At 36.7% G+C, this 14,779-nt stretch overlaps 1 protein-coding gene across 2 annotated transcripts in view; it reads right to left on the reverse strand.

Annotated features, from left to right (window-relative positions):
• Positions 1 to 14,779, reverse strand: part of LOC117987421 (transmembrane protein 178B) — a 60,294-nt gene that overhangs the window by 23,990 nt on the left and 21,525 nt on the right. For both annotated transcript variants that reach the window (XM_034974430.2, XM_034974429.2), the window contains exon 2: positions 2,432 to 2,561. In XM_034974430.2, coding sequence (XP_034830321.1) covers positions 2,432 to 2,561 — 130 coding nt within the window. The remainder of the gene's footprint in view (positions 1 to 2,431; positions 2,562 to 14,779) is intronic.

The following is a 14,779-nucleotide window of genomic DNA, read 5'->3' on the forward strand; positions in this document are numbered from 1 at the left end:
TAAGAGCGCACGTCACTAAGGCTGAGATCTATAGAGCGCACTTTGACTTTGCTCAGACTTAAGATTGAGTTAAAACAAGACAGAATTATATTAGAGATATCATCATCATCATGATCAACCCAGCGCCGGCTCACTACAGAGCACGGGTCTCCTTTCAGAGTGAGAAGGGTTTTGCCATAGTCTTGCGCTGGCCATGTGCGGATTGGTAGACTTCACACACTTTTGAGAACATTATGGATAACTCAGGCATGCAGGTTTCCTCACGATGTTTTCCTTCACCGTTAAAGCAAGTGATATTTAATTACTTAAAACGCACATAAAACTCCGAAAAGTTAGAGGTGCGTGCCCGGGATCGAACCCCCGACCACTGATAAGAAGGCGAACGTCCGAACCACTAGGCTATCACAGCTTATAGCGTGAGATATATAGCTCTGTCTCATTTTAACTCTGTCTTAAGTCTAAGCTAAGTCAGAGTGCGCTCTATAGATCTCATCCTAAGAGCCCAGACGAATTCGTAGGCCGATTGTCTAAAACCTGCATCAATCATTATTACAATCTCAATTGTTCTAATTGGCTGGATTTGTGCGATTCTTGTTGCAACAATGCACTGTAGCCAATAGTGAGCGAGCGTTAACCAATCAGTGAAGATTGCGATCGTGATATTGTAGCTGTCATTCTCCCGCAATCGCGCAGCAGGTTATTCTAAAGACAATGAGTCCACAAAAGAATAGGTAAAATATCTCCCTACTCATAAACATGGTGCTTTGCTAACAATACTTATTGTGCAGTTAGACACCTGTCTTATACCGTATACACTACTTCTGACCAGTACATCCTTGACACGCTAATATAGACATTAATGTAAACACCAGTATAGCTAATTTCCCCTGTCAATAAATCATGCAACTCCTTGCTCCAATAGGTTCTAATTGTTACCATGAAAGTATTTGTAAGCAAAGGTAATTGGGGTAAAAATTACGCGCTACTGTACAATTTGTAATTTAAACGTCTTCTTCAGTCTAGTTACTAATATAGTTAGACACATGTATATTGTCCAACTTTACTATACTTATATTTGGAAGGTCTATAATCGATAACCACGATAATTTGCAAGGTACGACTCAAAGCATTTATTCAAAATAGGTACGAAACATTGTTCACTTTTTGATTGTCATGTCAATCGTTGAGTTTGTAAGATAAAACTAAAGCTACGAGGGTTCCAAACGCGCCCTAGGGTCCCGGGGTACATCAAACAACCACATCGACAACTCTTTGTATCTTAAAACATTTCTTACAATTTATGCTTATTCGCAAACTACTAAGTTGGTTGCTTATTTTTCGCATACCAATTTATAGATGGAAATAATATTTATGCCTTTCCGCAGAGTCCATTACCCGGGCATACGCAATGAGTTCCTTACAAAATCATTACGGGAAATAAGTTATGGTGTTTGTAGTTTGTACATTAACAGGAAACAAATAGTAGTATAGTGGTAATGACCGGAGATGTAGCAACGCCAAAGAAAAAACCAATTCCCATACAACTTCTATCTATAGAACATCAAGATAAGGCTAGCTTTAAGTTTTATTCTAATATTTTCATTGAAACGAACAAACTTATACGCTAACACAATAATTATGTTGATTTTCCTATTTATGCAACTTCAGTTGATTGTTCAAACTTGAATTAACCAAAAATTCAATTGAAGATTTAACATAGAAATCTACAAAAGAAAACATTGAAATAGACACTTTCAACAAGTTATTATAAAAGAATGGTCGCCTTGACTTGGTTGGTTTCCAAATCAAATGGTTGATTATATTTGTTTACAGCTGAACTTGCGTATTTAAATTGGGTAAGTGTAACAACTGTTATCTTTTTTGTCCATAACAATTAAATAAATATTAAATAGGCAATTTGAGACCATTTGAACATGAATCTAAATACAAATGTACTTATTGTTAAACAATAAAATTAAAATTAATTGTATTATTGACAACGCAGACAACGGCTAAATTAATAAATAATTAAGTATTACTTATTCGAATTTCAAAGAACAGAAGGACGTTACGCGTCCATACTAATTTATTCTCCTACAAATTCTTCATCCGCGAAATTTTCCGACTACAAAAATAACAAGTCCCTATTGCAAATTACATTGTAAAAATCCCTATTAAATTGTTTTTTTATTTATAGACTAGCGGTTGGCTGCAATCAGATCTGCTGGCAAGTGATGATGGAGACTAAAATAGAGCGCGCTTGCCTAAAAGATGCCTTTTCACTCTTGACTTAAAGGTATACTTATATTAAAAGTGGACGGGGAAACTGATGCCGGAAGGGCATTCCACATTAGAAACGATTTTTTCATGTTCGGTGGTCTATATCTTTATCTTCCGTCGTGTAGGTACGCTAGGTTAAAATGAAACTTACCCGTAGGAGGTCGTTCCTTAGGGTAGCAGATCCGGAACAGGCCGCGCGTCCTCGTGAAGAAGTAGTACTTTGTGTTGAGGCTGTCGAGGATCGCCTGCGAGTTGATGTCCGTGTTCTCCGTCACGTATGTCTGAAACAAGGATAAAGGGTTGTAACAACCTCCAAATAAAATTCTATTTATTTATTTATACTTTATTGCACACAACACAAGTAAACAATAAAAACATACAAGGATCTTAATCTAATAGCTGTAGCATGCAAAGGCGGCCTTATCGCTAAAGCGATCTCTTCCAGGCAACCTTTGACGAAAGGAATTACGAAAGCACGGGTTGGTGCGGAAGGAATCTATGTAAGTATCAGGAATCAGCAGGAATCTACTTAATCGACATTTGACTGTATTTTTTATTCATACGGGACCGATCTTATAATGATTCTTCTCAAGGAGAGATGTTTGACGACCTCTCTAGCGCAGTAGTCTTATAAGTAGGAGGTCCTGGGCTCAATTCCTGGCAGGGGTCATTTGGGAATTTCTAAATTGTCTCTGGTTTGGTCTGTTGGGAGGCTACGGCGGTGGCTAGTTACCACCCTACCGGCACAGACGTGCCGCCAAGCTATTTAGTTTCCCGGTACGATGCTGTGTATTGTATCCGAAGTGCCTAACCCGGTGCGGGATAGCGCGGGTGACGTGCTGGTCTGCGGGGCGTCCCCCCGCCTCATACCCCGATTGCCATCTACCCTATCTCGTCGTCTCAAACAATCACCAGAAATGCATAAGATCGGTTGTAATTAATTACTAAAAAATATAAGAAACATGTTGAATATCTAAGAATAAATTAATGTAACAGACGTGAAACAGACTTACATAATAACTAAATTAATAATAACAAAAATTACAAGTGTTATTTTTACATAACTCAAAATGTAGCTTTGCGCAACGCAAGATATCCGTTTTCAACTTGCAAATAATACTTATACCAAATATCCTCAACTTTCAAAACTAATTACACAACGACCGACATTTAATTACAATCAAGTAGGCAGTAATATTAGTGTTTATTGTGATATTAGAAACTAAGCGCGACTTATATCCGTAACAGGTAGATACCTAATATGCCTTGAAAATAACATATCCATACACCATACTAATATTATAAATGCGAAAGTGTATCTGTCTGTCTGCTAGCTTTTCACGGCTCATCCGTTTAACCGATTTTGATGATGTTTGGTACAAAGATAGCTTGCATCCCGGGGAAGGACATAGGCTACTTTTGATCCCGGAAAATAAGAGTTCTTGCGGGATTTTCAAAAACCTAAATCCACGCGGACGAAGTCGCGGGCATCATCTAGTAATATAATGTTATAGATGCGTAGTCACGGTAAACTATATAATTAGATCGTTACTATAGGTAGAAATATATTATTATATCAACATTAATGAGGGTTCCGCCTCTTACTCTGTAATATATGAGATTTTTCAAAATCTTGGAAAAATATAGTTTTTATTTTCTTTAAATTCGACGTCATGGTTTCTTAGACCGAATTCTTCTATTAACAAATAGATGAATTTTATTAAAACGATTGAATCACTGACTTCCAAAATAATAGGTACCTAACTATTTGGTTACAATTTCAAGAGGCTTTATACAATTTTTTGTGAAAAGCACTCTGAATTCAAAGACCTTACAAAAGTCGGCAATAGATCAGTGTATTTTCTGAAATAGATCATGTTCCGTGTATTTAATCAGGCTACAGTTTCGTGAAGCTGTTGATATATATTTTTTGGAAAATCACTCATTTAAATAGGACGAAAGTCAGCAATAGAGCAGTGTATTTTCTCAAATAGCTCATGTCCCGTTTATTTAATCGTACTAAGACAATACAACAATTTGGTTCAATAGATAGCATTGTGTACCGGAATTGTTCCGATAGCTTCGTCATCGGAATTTGTAGAACGCCAGATCGTAACAAACAGGTATTAGCCGTGAGAAACCGGTAATGATTAACAATATAAATGGGCTTCGCTAGAATAGAAGTTATGAGAATTACATTATTCAACTCTGAGTGGGATGGAGTGAGTCTTTACTTTGTGAAGTTGCACTCAGCGCTAGATTTTGCCAATATGCAGTTTTAATAAGTATGGTATCTAAAACTTTCTGACTATTAATTGTTTTCGAAACGCTTTACGAAACTTGGAAATCCCCCCACAAATTTTGAAATGCTTTCTCAAAATATTAATTATAATTTATTCCGTTTGGTTATCGTCCGATTCCAAATTAGCTGTCACGAGCAGTAAACACACGTATTACGTGTGCCTTCGCGGCTTTTACGTGGAAAAGAAAGTAGACAGACAGCCGCTACCTCACTGTGTAACGTGCATTATAATTTGCGTTGACCTAGCTGTTGCTCGTGACTTCACCTGCGTGATAGAAGATGGAACGATTGACAAGGTATTATAGCCATGATCTCATGGCTATCGATAACAATGGTAGTGTTATGTACTTCACTATGGGATAGTACCTAATCTATGGCGCTTGGTATAGGTAAATCATAGAAATATAAACTTATGTGATGATTGTTACGTAAAAAGTATGTGGGAAATAATTTTCATAATATATGTAGGTACTAGTTAAGTATAATACGTTAGTATAGAAGAACCTCTATTAGGCACTGGTTTCATGATAGCTGCATACGATCACCAGCTATCATAAAACTAAAATAAATTAAATTAAATCTAAAACCTCATCGAGACCACCGCAGCGAGGCATTGTACCCAAGATGCTGGCAGCATTACCCCTTTGGATGGCCGAACTAATTCTTTGACCAAGGTAGCTGCCAGCTCTCGGGTCCCCCGGGTTGGCTCGTTAACCCCTTTTGAGATTTCCTCAGAAAGAGCTTATGATTTAATCCTAACTTCAGGTCTATAGGCCGGGTAAATCACGGCGCTTACACATATCTCCAAGAAGGTTTCTGCGATTTGTTTATCCACTATAGTTATAAATATAATATGATCGTCTACTCTATATACCTGCTCAAACTATGAAAAATAAAAAAATGTAGGTAGTTAGTTAAGTAAGTTGGTAGGTACATACTTAGACCAGTTTTGTACCTCGTAATAAAAAGATTTTCTACATTTAAATCGGAATGCAATACCAGTCACAGTAGAAATCATTTTACGTCGAGAAACCTCAAACCCGTCTCAATAGCTATAAAGCTGGTAATTTCCTAAGGAGATAATCACAGAAGTGTTATTCATGCTAATATTTTAAATGCAAAAGTGTGTTTGTCTGTCTATTACCTTTTCACGGCTCAACCACTAAACCGATTTTGACGTTTGGCCCAGAGATACTTCGTAGCTTGCATCCTGTAAACGGACCTGATACTTTTACCATCGGAAAATCCATGAATCTCATGGGACTTCAAAAACTTATATATCTACACAGTAGTCGCGGGCATTATCTAGATTATAAGAGTTCTGTGGGAAATCTAAAACACCTTCAATATATTATTATTCCTTTAATTTTGGCTGATTGTAAGCGATTATTATTTCAAACAGTTCTAAACGGTATTTTAACCAAGTTTTTACTAAAAAATTATGGTTGTACCCATATTATGAAACCAAAGAGAATCAGGCGTTAGCTATATAGTATAGATATTCTACTTATTATGTACCAGATGAATGATGATGCCCGCGACTTCGTCCGCGTGGATGTGTTTTTAAAATCCGTGAGAACTCTTTGATTTTCCGGCATAATTTATGCCGAGATAGCTTGCATCTCGGGGAAGGACTTCATGCCGCATAAAGTCCTTCCCCGAGATGCAAGCTATCTCTGTACCAAATTTCGTCGAAATCGGTTGAACAGATGGGCCGTGAAAGGCTAGCAGACAGACGGACAGACAGACAGACACACTTTCTTAATATTAGTATGTTACTACTTTTATAATATTAGTATGGCTTCTGAGCTATAGTTATTATTTTGATAGAGCTAAAGGACCAATTCAAAATTATAGGAGCTATAAGAGCTCGAAGTTCTTCGCAGAAGACCTTGCTTCGACTGGTTTCTTGGAGGAAAAATTCTCAACTCTGATGAGGCGGTAAAAAAAGTTAAAACACATGCAATTATTAATAATGCGTTTCTTATACCTACTTATTAAATAGTTAAATAGGTATAAATATGTTTTGTTCATCAACAGGAAATTCATATGTACCTATTGTTTATTGTTCCAACGAATCCATGTCTATTTTCAGACCAAGGTTGAGTACATACCTAAACCATTTTAATAATATCAAACGAATATTGTAGGTGAGTAAATAGGACTAATTTAGCGGAAACCCAGTTTTTATATCTAGGTAACCAGTTGCGCAAGGATTTTGATTATTACGTATAGTTTACTTTTAAATGGATAGGTTAATACTTATTCATATATATTATTATTAAAAGGAAGTCTCAACGTTTAAAATTATAGAATTTACAGATCTATGATCATAGATTGAAATTGTACACGTCGTAAGTTCGAATATCACCTATTTGACTACCGTCGTATCTGTCCTAACTCCTTACTCCTCCTCGAGCTTTATCACTAGATACGTACCTTCGGACTACCGAAGTGATAAAAAATATCTATACTTAGTTATAAACTTAAAGGAAAAAAACATTTTTAAAACAAAAGTAAATTCAGATTATTTATTGACTTCTCATGATTTTTATTCTTTCAAAAACAGTTGCCTTTCACATCATCTTTGTAGGTAGTGGCCTTCCAACATCAATGGTAAAAATAATAGGGCATAAACTCATTAGTTACTTGTGACACAATAAATATATTATGACACATAGTTAAAACGAGCTATGCAACAAAAAATGTAATACCGCGATCTAATTACCATGATTGCTTTAATTTCCTACAAAAAACGACGAATCAATCTTCTTAATTAGATATGTGCAACAAAGTAATTTCAACATTGCACTTTTATCGGCAGTCGGTACGCAATTATTGATTCCCACGACACAAGTGATACACGCATCTCACGGACTGTCGTCTATTTGTACTTGTGCTGTAACTTTAAGCCGCGTTGAAACTAAGAGGCAAGTTTTTTCATAAGTGTTAGCTACTTGTGCATACACGCACTGCTGGTATGACAGAATTATAGAACGAATTAAGTAGTAAGTACGTCTGTCGCAAAACCGATAACCGCTGTGGCAGACGTAGGTATACTTGAGTGGAGACGGCGTGTAAGCTATAGCCATATAGGATCCCGCACGCTGGACTGATGGCCGGGAAGTGAGTGGATGAGGAAGAAAAAGGAAGAAATAAGAATTTTCGGCATGGATTACTGTTTTATTAAAAATCTTGTGGGAACTGTGATTGCCCTGGATAAAAACATAGGCCTTTCTCAAGAGGCGCTCTTTGGGAAAGGCCTATGTTCTATATAATATATATACACCTATGAGGTCATCTCCGGTCCTCAACCTGCCTCATCCAGCCACTTTCTGCCACCCTATTTATATCGTCGCTTTATCTAGCTGGGGGTCTCTACTTCAGAACTTTCTTGGCTCCATCGGCCATCGCTCCTACAGCAAGCATAGCCTGCCCATTGCCACTTCAACTTGCTGAGAGTTTGGCATATGTCAGTGATCTTAGTTCTCCTGCGGATCTCTTCGTTTCGAATCTTATCCTTTAGAGATACTCCTAACATACCTACGTTTTTCCATAGCTCACTGAGCGATGAAAAAAATCCGCACACAGCACAATTTTATTATAGCATCGTTATCTGTACAAGGCTTAAAGAGATTCAATTCTGGTTGCGAATGTTTTTTTTTTCGTTAAATACTAAGTCGACAGTGATCAGCTATCGGAGCGAGACGTTCCTTCAACTCGAGTTCATCGCACGTAGTTTTTATCTCTCTGCAATTGAATTGAAATCATTAACGAGAAAACTTACTAATGATCCATATTATTGAACACGTGCTTTTAATAGTTACCTACCTGCAGATAAGCCTAAAGACGAAATTCTTTGAGTGTGTCCAACCTGTGATGACGTATGGTACCGAAACATGACACTGACAATCGATGACTGCTGGACCAGACTTGTTCTGGAGGTCTGGAGTGGAGAGCGCGTGCCAGCAACCGTAGTTTGGGATGCCGGACGACTCGTTGGACTGACCTTTAAGAAGGTAGCTGGGATTGGATGGATGAGTAAGGCGGAGGATCGTGTATGATGGCGCACTCTCGGGGAGGCCTATGTGCAACAGTGGACGCAAAAATCTGACTGATACTGATTTAGGGATGCTGTGGATAGTTGAGATACGCTAATATCAATTACACAGTGAGAATTACTACCAGGTTGACAGCTCATTCGACAAAGAGAAAATTTGTTTACGTAAACAAGTCGTACAAGTGAAGAGAATTTCACCTGTATTTAACATGTTTTCTCCTTTTTCTAAATAATTTGCATTTAATTGTGTATTAAGAACTATCAAGCCGCCAAGCGATTTAGCGTTCCGATATGATGCCGCCTAGAAACCTTTACCGTATCTACTCTTCCAGGTCTCACCACGTGAGATCACAGTATAGAGCTGATTTGTCACTAAATAAAAAAAGTGTCACAACTTATAAAGTGAACATGGTGATAACGGGCATTAAAAAATTAATGAGTAACCTTATTACAGTATCCGTTAGCGACTCGACCAAATATTAGTTGGGCGTAATAAGAACGGACGTGAGTCTTGTCAGACTTCTGCAAGTCGATTCCGGAAAACCTGCATCAATTATTATTACAATCGCAATTGTTGTGATTGGCTAAAATGGTATACTTGTCGCCACATTGCATTGTAGCCGTTTTGTAGCCAATAGTGAGCATTTTTTTATTGAATATTAGCCATGTTAAATGACTAATATTCCCCTTTCCTCTCCAACTAAGCGTCAAGCTTGTGCTAGGAGTAGGTGCGACAATAGTGCAACGGGCGGGGTTTGAAACGTCAACCTTCCGGTTTTCAGTCCACTCCTTTACCCGTTGAGCTATTGAGGCTCAAATTTTGTCGGCCAATCATAGGTGATTGCGATCGTCACACTGAAGCTGTCGTTTTACCGTAGTCGAGCGGGTGAGTGAAAGTCAGTAGACAATGGTCAGTCTCTTTAAATAATTACACCTCACACGCAGCGGGCGAAAGGCAAATTCTGTCTCCGTCAAACAACATTATTATATAACAGCTATTAGATTAAGATCCTGTATTGTGTTTTTTCAATGTTTACTTTGTGTTGTGTGCAATAAAGTGTAAAATAAATAAATAAATAAATAAACATTTATTACATCTTTATGTGCGAGTGAACACTATAATGTGTCTTCTTCGATTCAACTTTGGTCTTTGTTTTTAACTAGAGTAATATGTTTGATTACTTTTACTCAGATTTTATTGCTGCATATCTAGTATCTACGCTTGTAAATCAGTGAGAATCAAGTTCTTAAGTAATACTTAGTAGACAATCAGTACCCTCAGTACCCTAATTATAAATGCGAAAGTGTGTTTGTTTGTTGGTTTTTCCTTCAATCACGTCGCAACGGTGCAACGGATTGACGTGATTTTTTGCATGGGTATAGATAAAGACCTGGAGAGTAACATAAGCTATTTTTTATCCCGGAAAATCAAAGAGTTCCCACGGGATTTTTAAAAAACCTAATTCCACGCGGACGAAGTCGCGGGCATTAGCTAGTGGTCAAATAATAAATTAGGTGGATACTCGTAGGTGGAAAATTAGCATCAGGCGAAAGTCTTATTCTGTCTCCATCGAGAATCTTTATGAGCGAGCGAACACGTTAATATGTCTACTTTTGCGATCTAGCGTTTGTCTTGTTTTTAAACTGGAATTATGCATATATTTACTTTTACCTCCTCAGATTTTTAAAGTAAATTACTTTAACTAGCGACCGCCCGCCGCCGAGTTTGACTAGAATATCACCTGTATTACTGGTTTTCCTATATCTCTAGTTATTCCAGGTCATATTTTCTACGTACCTGCCACCTTCAGCATTCCCTAAAAACCACAATATCTTTTTTTTTTTTTTTTAAAGAATATTAGCCAAGTTAATTGCTGACTAATATTCCCCTTTTCCCTCCAACGAAGCGTAAAGCTTGTGCTAGGAGTAGGTACGACAATAGTGCAACGGGTGGGATTCGAACCGGCCACCTTTCGGTTTTCAGTCCGCCCCTTTAACCGTTGAGCTATCGAGGCTATAATCTAGGTAAGTGGTAGTAGGTAGTAAGTAATCAAAAATTAATAAACAAACAAAGGGTGGATAAACAAATTTTTCAAAAGCCGCTATCGCATTGACGGTTCCTCTGGCGCTGCAAATGTTCATAGGCGGCGTTAAACCCGCCTGCTTATTTGCTCGTTATTAGATACTTATTATAAAATCACTACCTATATTATAAATGCGAAAGTGTGTTTGTTGGTTTGTCGTTCAATCACGTCGCAAGGAAGTAGCGGATTGCCGTGATAATTTTCCATGGATTAGTTTAAGACCTGGCGAGTGACATATATGCTACACCCGGAAAATCAGAGTTCCCACGGGATTCTTAAAAACCTAAATCCACGCGTACGAAGTCACGGGCATTATCTAGTAAATTAGAAAAGCCTCAGCTCGTCTATCAATTTTCACTTTAATTATACTTACAGATGCTACATAAGTACTATTACAGACGCTTTGTTAATTGAATAAAGGAAGTTAATAAACATTCTTAAGCTTTTTCTACAGTTCGAAGAACATCACGATATTATACAATTTGTAAGAAGCCTGCAAGAAACCAGATACACTGCAAAAACACTAGCACTTATAAATATAACGTACTACAGACACGAGCCCGACTCTCTGGCGTCGTCGCGCGTCGCTCCAACCATCAACGTAACTGAGATAAAAACGTACTTAGGAACTTACCTATCTAGTGTCTGGGTATAGGTGATGATGCACCCTTGTGTTTAAATTTTAAAGGAATTCTTAGAATAAGGTAGGTATAGTACGCGACAGGTCGAGATGGTAATCGGGGTATGAGGCGGGGAGACGCCCCGCACACCCACACGTCACCCGCGCTATCCCGCACTTAAATTAAATTATTATTTATTGATCAAACATAGGTACAATTATACATACTTACTTACGAGAACTAAAACATACTTATACATAATAACAAACCAATTTGTTAAGTAGGTAGGTATACAGAAAAATCGACTGTCCCTAAGCTAGGTATACACCTGTGTTTTAGGCGACAGCACTCTCCTTAAAATTGATGGCTCATTTTATGTACAAAAGAAAAGGAATCTGCATGTAACTAAGTAGATATTATAAAATTTAACATGTTTACTATAACTATTAGAACTATAACTATTAGTGTGCGTGCATGTGTGTGTGTGTGTGTGTGTGTGTGTGTGTGTGTGTGTGTGTGTGTGGGTGTGTGTGTATTATATAATTATTTTGTAAATAATAATAATGTATATTATGTATATAATGTAATATATATTTGATATATTATATTATATTATATGTATTATATTAAAATTTCCAACAGCTTTTCAGTCTCCGAATATGTTCGTGTAAGCGCTTACTTGCTTAGCTATCTCGACCTGTCACGTACTATACGTAGGTGAAGATGCATTACACATACTTTGTGTTATCGTGTAAAAGGGATTTTTTGAATAAGGAAGATAGCATGATAAAAAAATCTTTATTGTTATCATGAAAATACCTTTTGTAATAGACAAACTAATTTGATATTATGATATAGACACCTTTTGCTGTTCCTATTTCATTCATAACTATTTTTAAATTTATTTAAGTAAATAAATAAAAGTATTTTAAAATGCCAATCAAAGAAATACTTAAGTAATAGTTTTACATTTAAGGGTAGGTAACTGTTTGATTCAAAAGAAAACATTTATCATTACTTAATTCTTAAAATACTTTAAGTACCTAGTTAGTGGATGTTTTTGGATAGACTTACAATAAGAACACTCAATTTATGATGTAACCTATTTATTTATTCAACAGTTCATCAAACACAAAAATAGAGTTCGAAATGTAGAAAGCGGAATTCATAATTATATCAAAGAGGTAAAATTAAAATCACAACAAAACAAGGTATCTAAAAATTTTTGCATGAATATCTACTTTATGGGTTAGATACATACATAACGGTTTGTATACCCACAAAAAATAAAGTAAAATACTCCACGGCACACGCAAGTAAATACCACACGCTATACCAGTTAATGGTGAAAAAAGAAAAATAACAATTCCACATAATTATTAACTATTCGCTCTGAAACTAATCTATTACAAGAATTAAAAAAATACCGCAAACAAAGACTAGAATAGTAGGTTAAATATAATACAATACCTTTGATGATACCATGATTTTATTTTAAATTACGCGATATTTTTTAAAGTATTATTGGCTATGTAGACAGTTGATAGATTCAAAATACTACTTCAAATATGGCAAAATATAAAATTGGTTAAAAACATGTGATCCCGTTGATGTCTTTTGTATGGACTCACTGTTTTTAACATTTAATCCAGTTGATTGTGTTGCATATAAATCGTTTAAAAATGCCTAGTAAAATGCCTATGCCTTTTTTTAAATTTACGGCGGCCATTTTGAAATTGTTTTTATTTGTTTTTATAGCGGCATACTGTAAAAAAATAATCTATTACGGTTCATGAGATTAGTTACAGCCCGATGATACACGGACGGACGGAAAGTGGAGGCTTAGTGATAAGGCGTTGCCCATCTTTAAAACTGGAACAAATTCAGTGATTATTACAAAACACACCTGCACAGTTTAACTCTGCAAACATTTATGAGTCAGCTTATTGTAATGTGGTTTGGAATGTGCTAAGATTAATCGACAGTCAATGTTTAATAAAGAGCATAATATTATCTCGCATTTCGAGTAGGTTATTACCTACTATTTGCAGCAGGATTGGGCAAATGAATTAAAGTAAAGAAGTTGCCTATAATCTATTTCTCCATAACTGAGTTAAACAGTACAGGTACAGTTCGCGACAGGTCAAAATGAAAAAACGGGGTATGAGGCGGGGAGACACCCCGCACACCCGCACGTCACCCGGGCTATCCCGGGCTAACCATCGAGTTAGCGCGGGGATTGTGCGGGCGTGCGGGGCGTCCCCACCCCGGTCGTCATGTCGACCCATCGCGTACTATAGATAGTAGCTTATCTCTGAAATACGAATTAGGCGCAATATACGCGGCCCATAGGACCTTGATACCCCGAACTGACAATGAAATCATAATATTATTACGAGTGAAAAACCGGGGAAAACCCTAAACGGTCTAAAGCGCCGGGCACATCGCATCGCTTACGGATTTCTCCGAGAAGCTATCTGCAGTTGTCAGCTAAGGAAAACTAAATTACTTAAGTATACCTACCTTTTACAATAATTAAGACAAACGATCGATAATTCTAAATTACAACGCAAATTTTTGGCATGTTGATTTAATTTGCAAGTATCCGGGATTTTTGTATGATTGAACCACACCTAAGTTTCTCTTAGGAAATGTTTATGCCAAGTGCCAACTTCCACTCTATCAATAGCGTATCATAAATTTCGTATTCAATAATATTTGAATGTTTTTTCATTATTTTTAATAAACTTCCAAAAATAAGGAGGTTTTCAATTTAGCGCAAATTTATTTTTTCTTCTACTGTTAACACCATCAATATTTATCAACGCTTCTCGACATTAGACTCGTTTAAAAACAATGTTCTGAGGTTACTGGGCGGTGCGTACCGGCCGTACTTGATCACCTTGCAATGCCGATGATCCTTTACACCTTACACACACAAACAAACACGCGCTGCAGATATGATGTGTTAGTTCTATATTTTGTATCAGGTATACTTAAATCAAGTTCCGGTTCTATTGCGGCCAATATATCAGATAGAAGTGCAGGCACCTGAACTAAATGATTTTACAATAGGTTTAATGATTCTTACTTTTTTTAGGGATCTACCTAACATTTATAACTGCATAATCGGTTTCAGTTAATACATGAAGTCTTTAAAAAAAGTTGAAAACTAAAACCCGACTACGATCGCCTTAATAAACGCTGAAATATTAAGGTAAAGTTTTTCTGTCGTTTTGATATATTTTAATGCTGTAGTTATATTTATATTAATGAACTCAAAGTTTTCTCCTCTTTCATTTGACACCCCACTCGATACGATATCAAAAAAAAATGTTTTGAGACCCCTACTTTTTTGAGTGCAACATCTGCCATATTGATTTTGTTCATTTAAAATGTAGCCTATGACAATCATCTGTATAGCACTACTTTG

The sequence above is a fragment of the Maniola hyperantus genome, chromosome 13 (genome assembly GCF_902806685.2).
Source record: "Maniola hyperantus chromosome 13, iAphHyp1.2, whole genome shotgun sequence".
In the NCBI taxonomy this organism is placed as follows: Eukaryota; Metazoa; Arthropoda; class Insecta; order Lepidoptera; family Nymphalidae; genus Maniola; species Maniola hyperantus.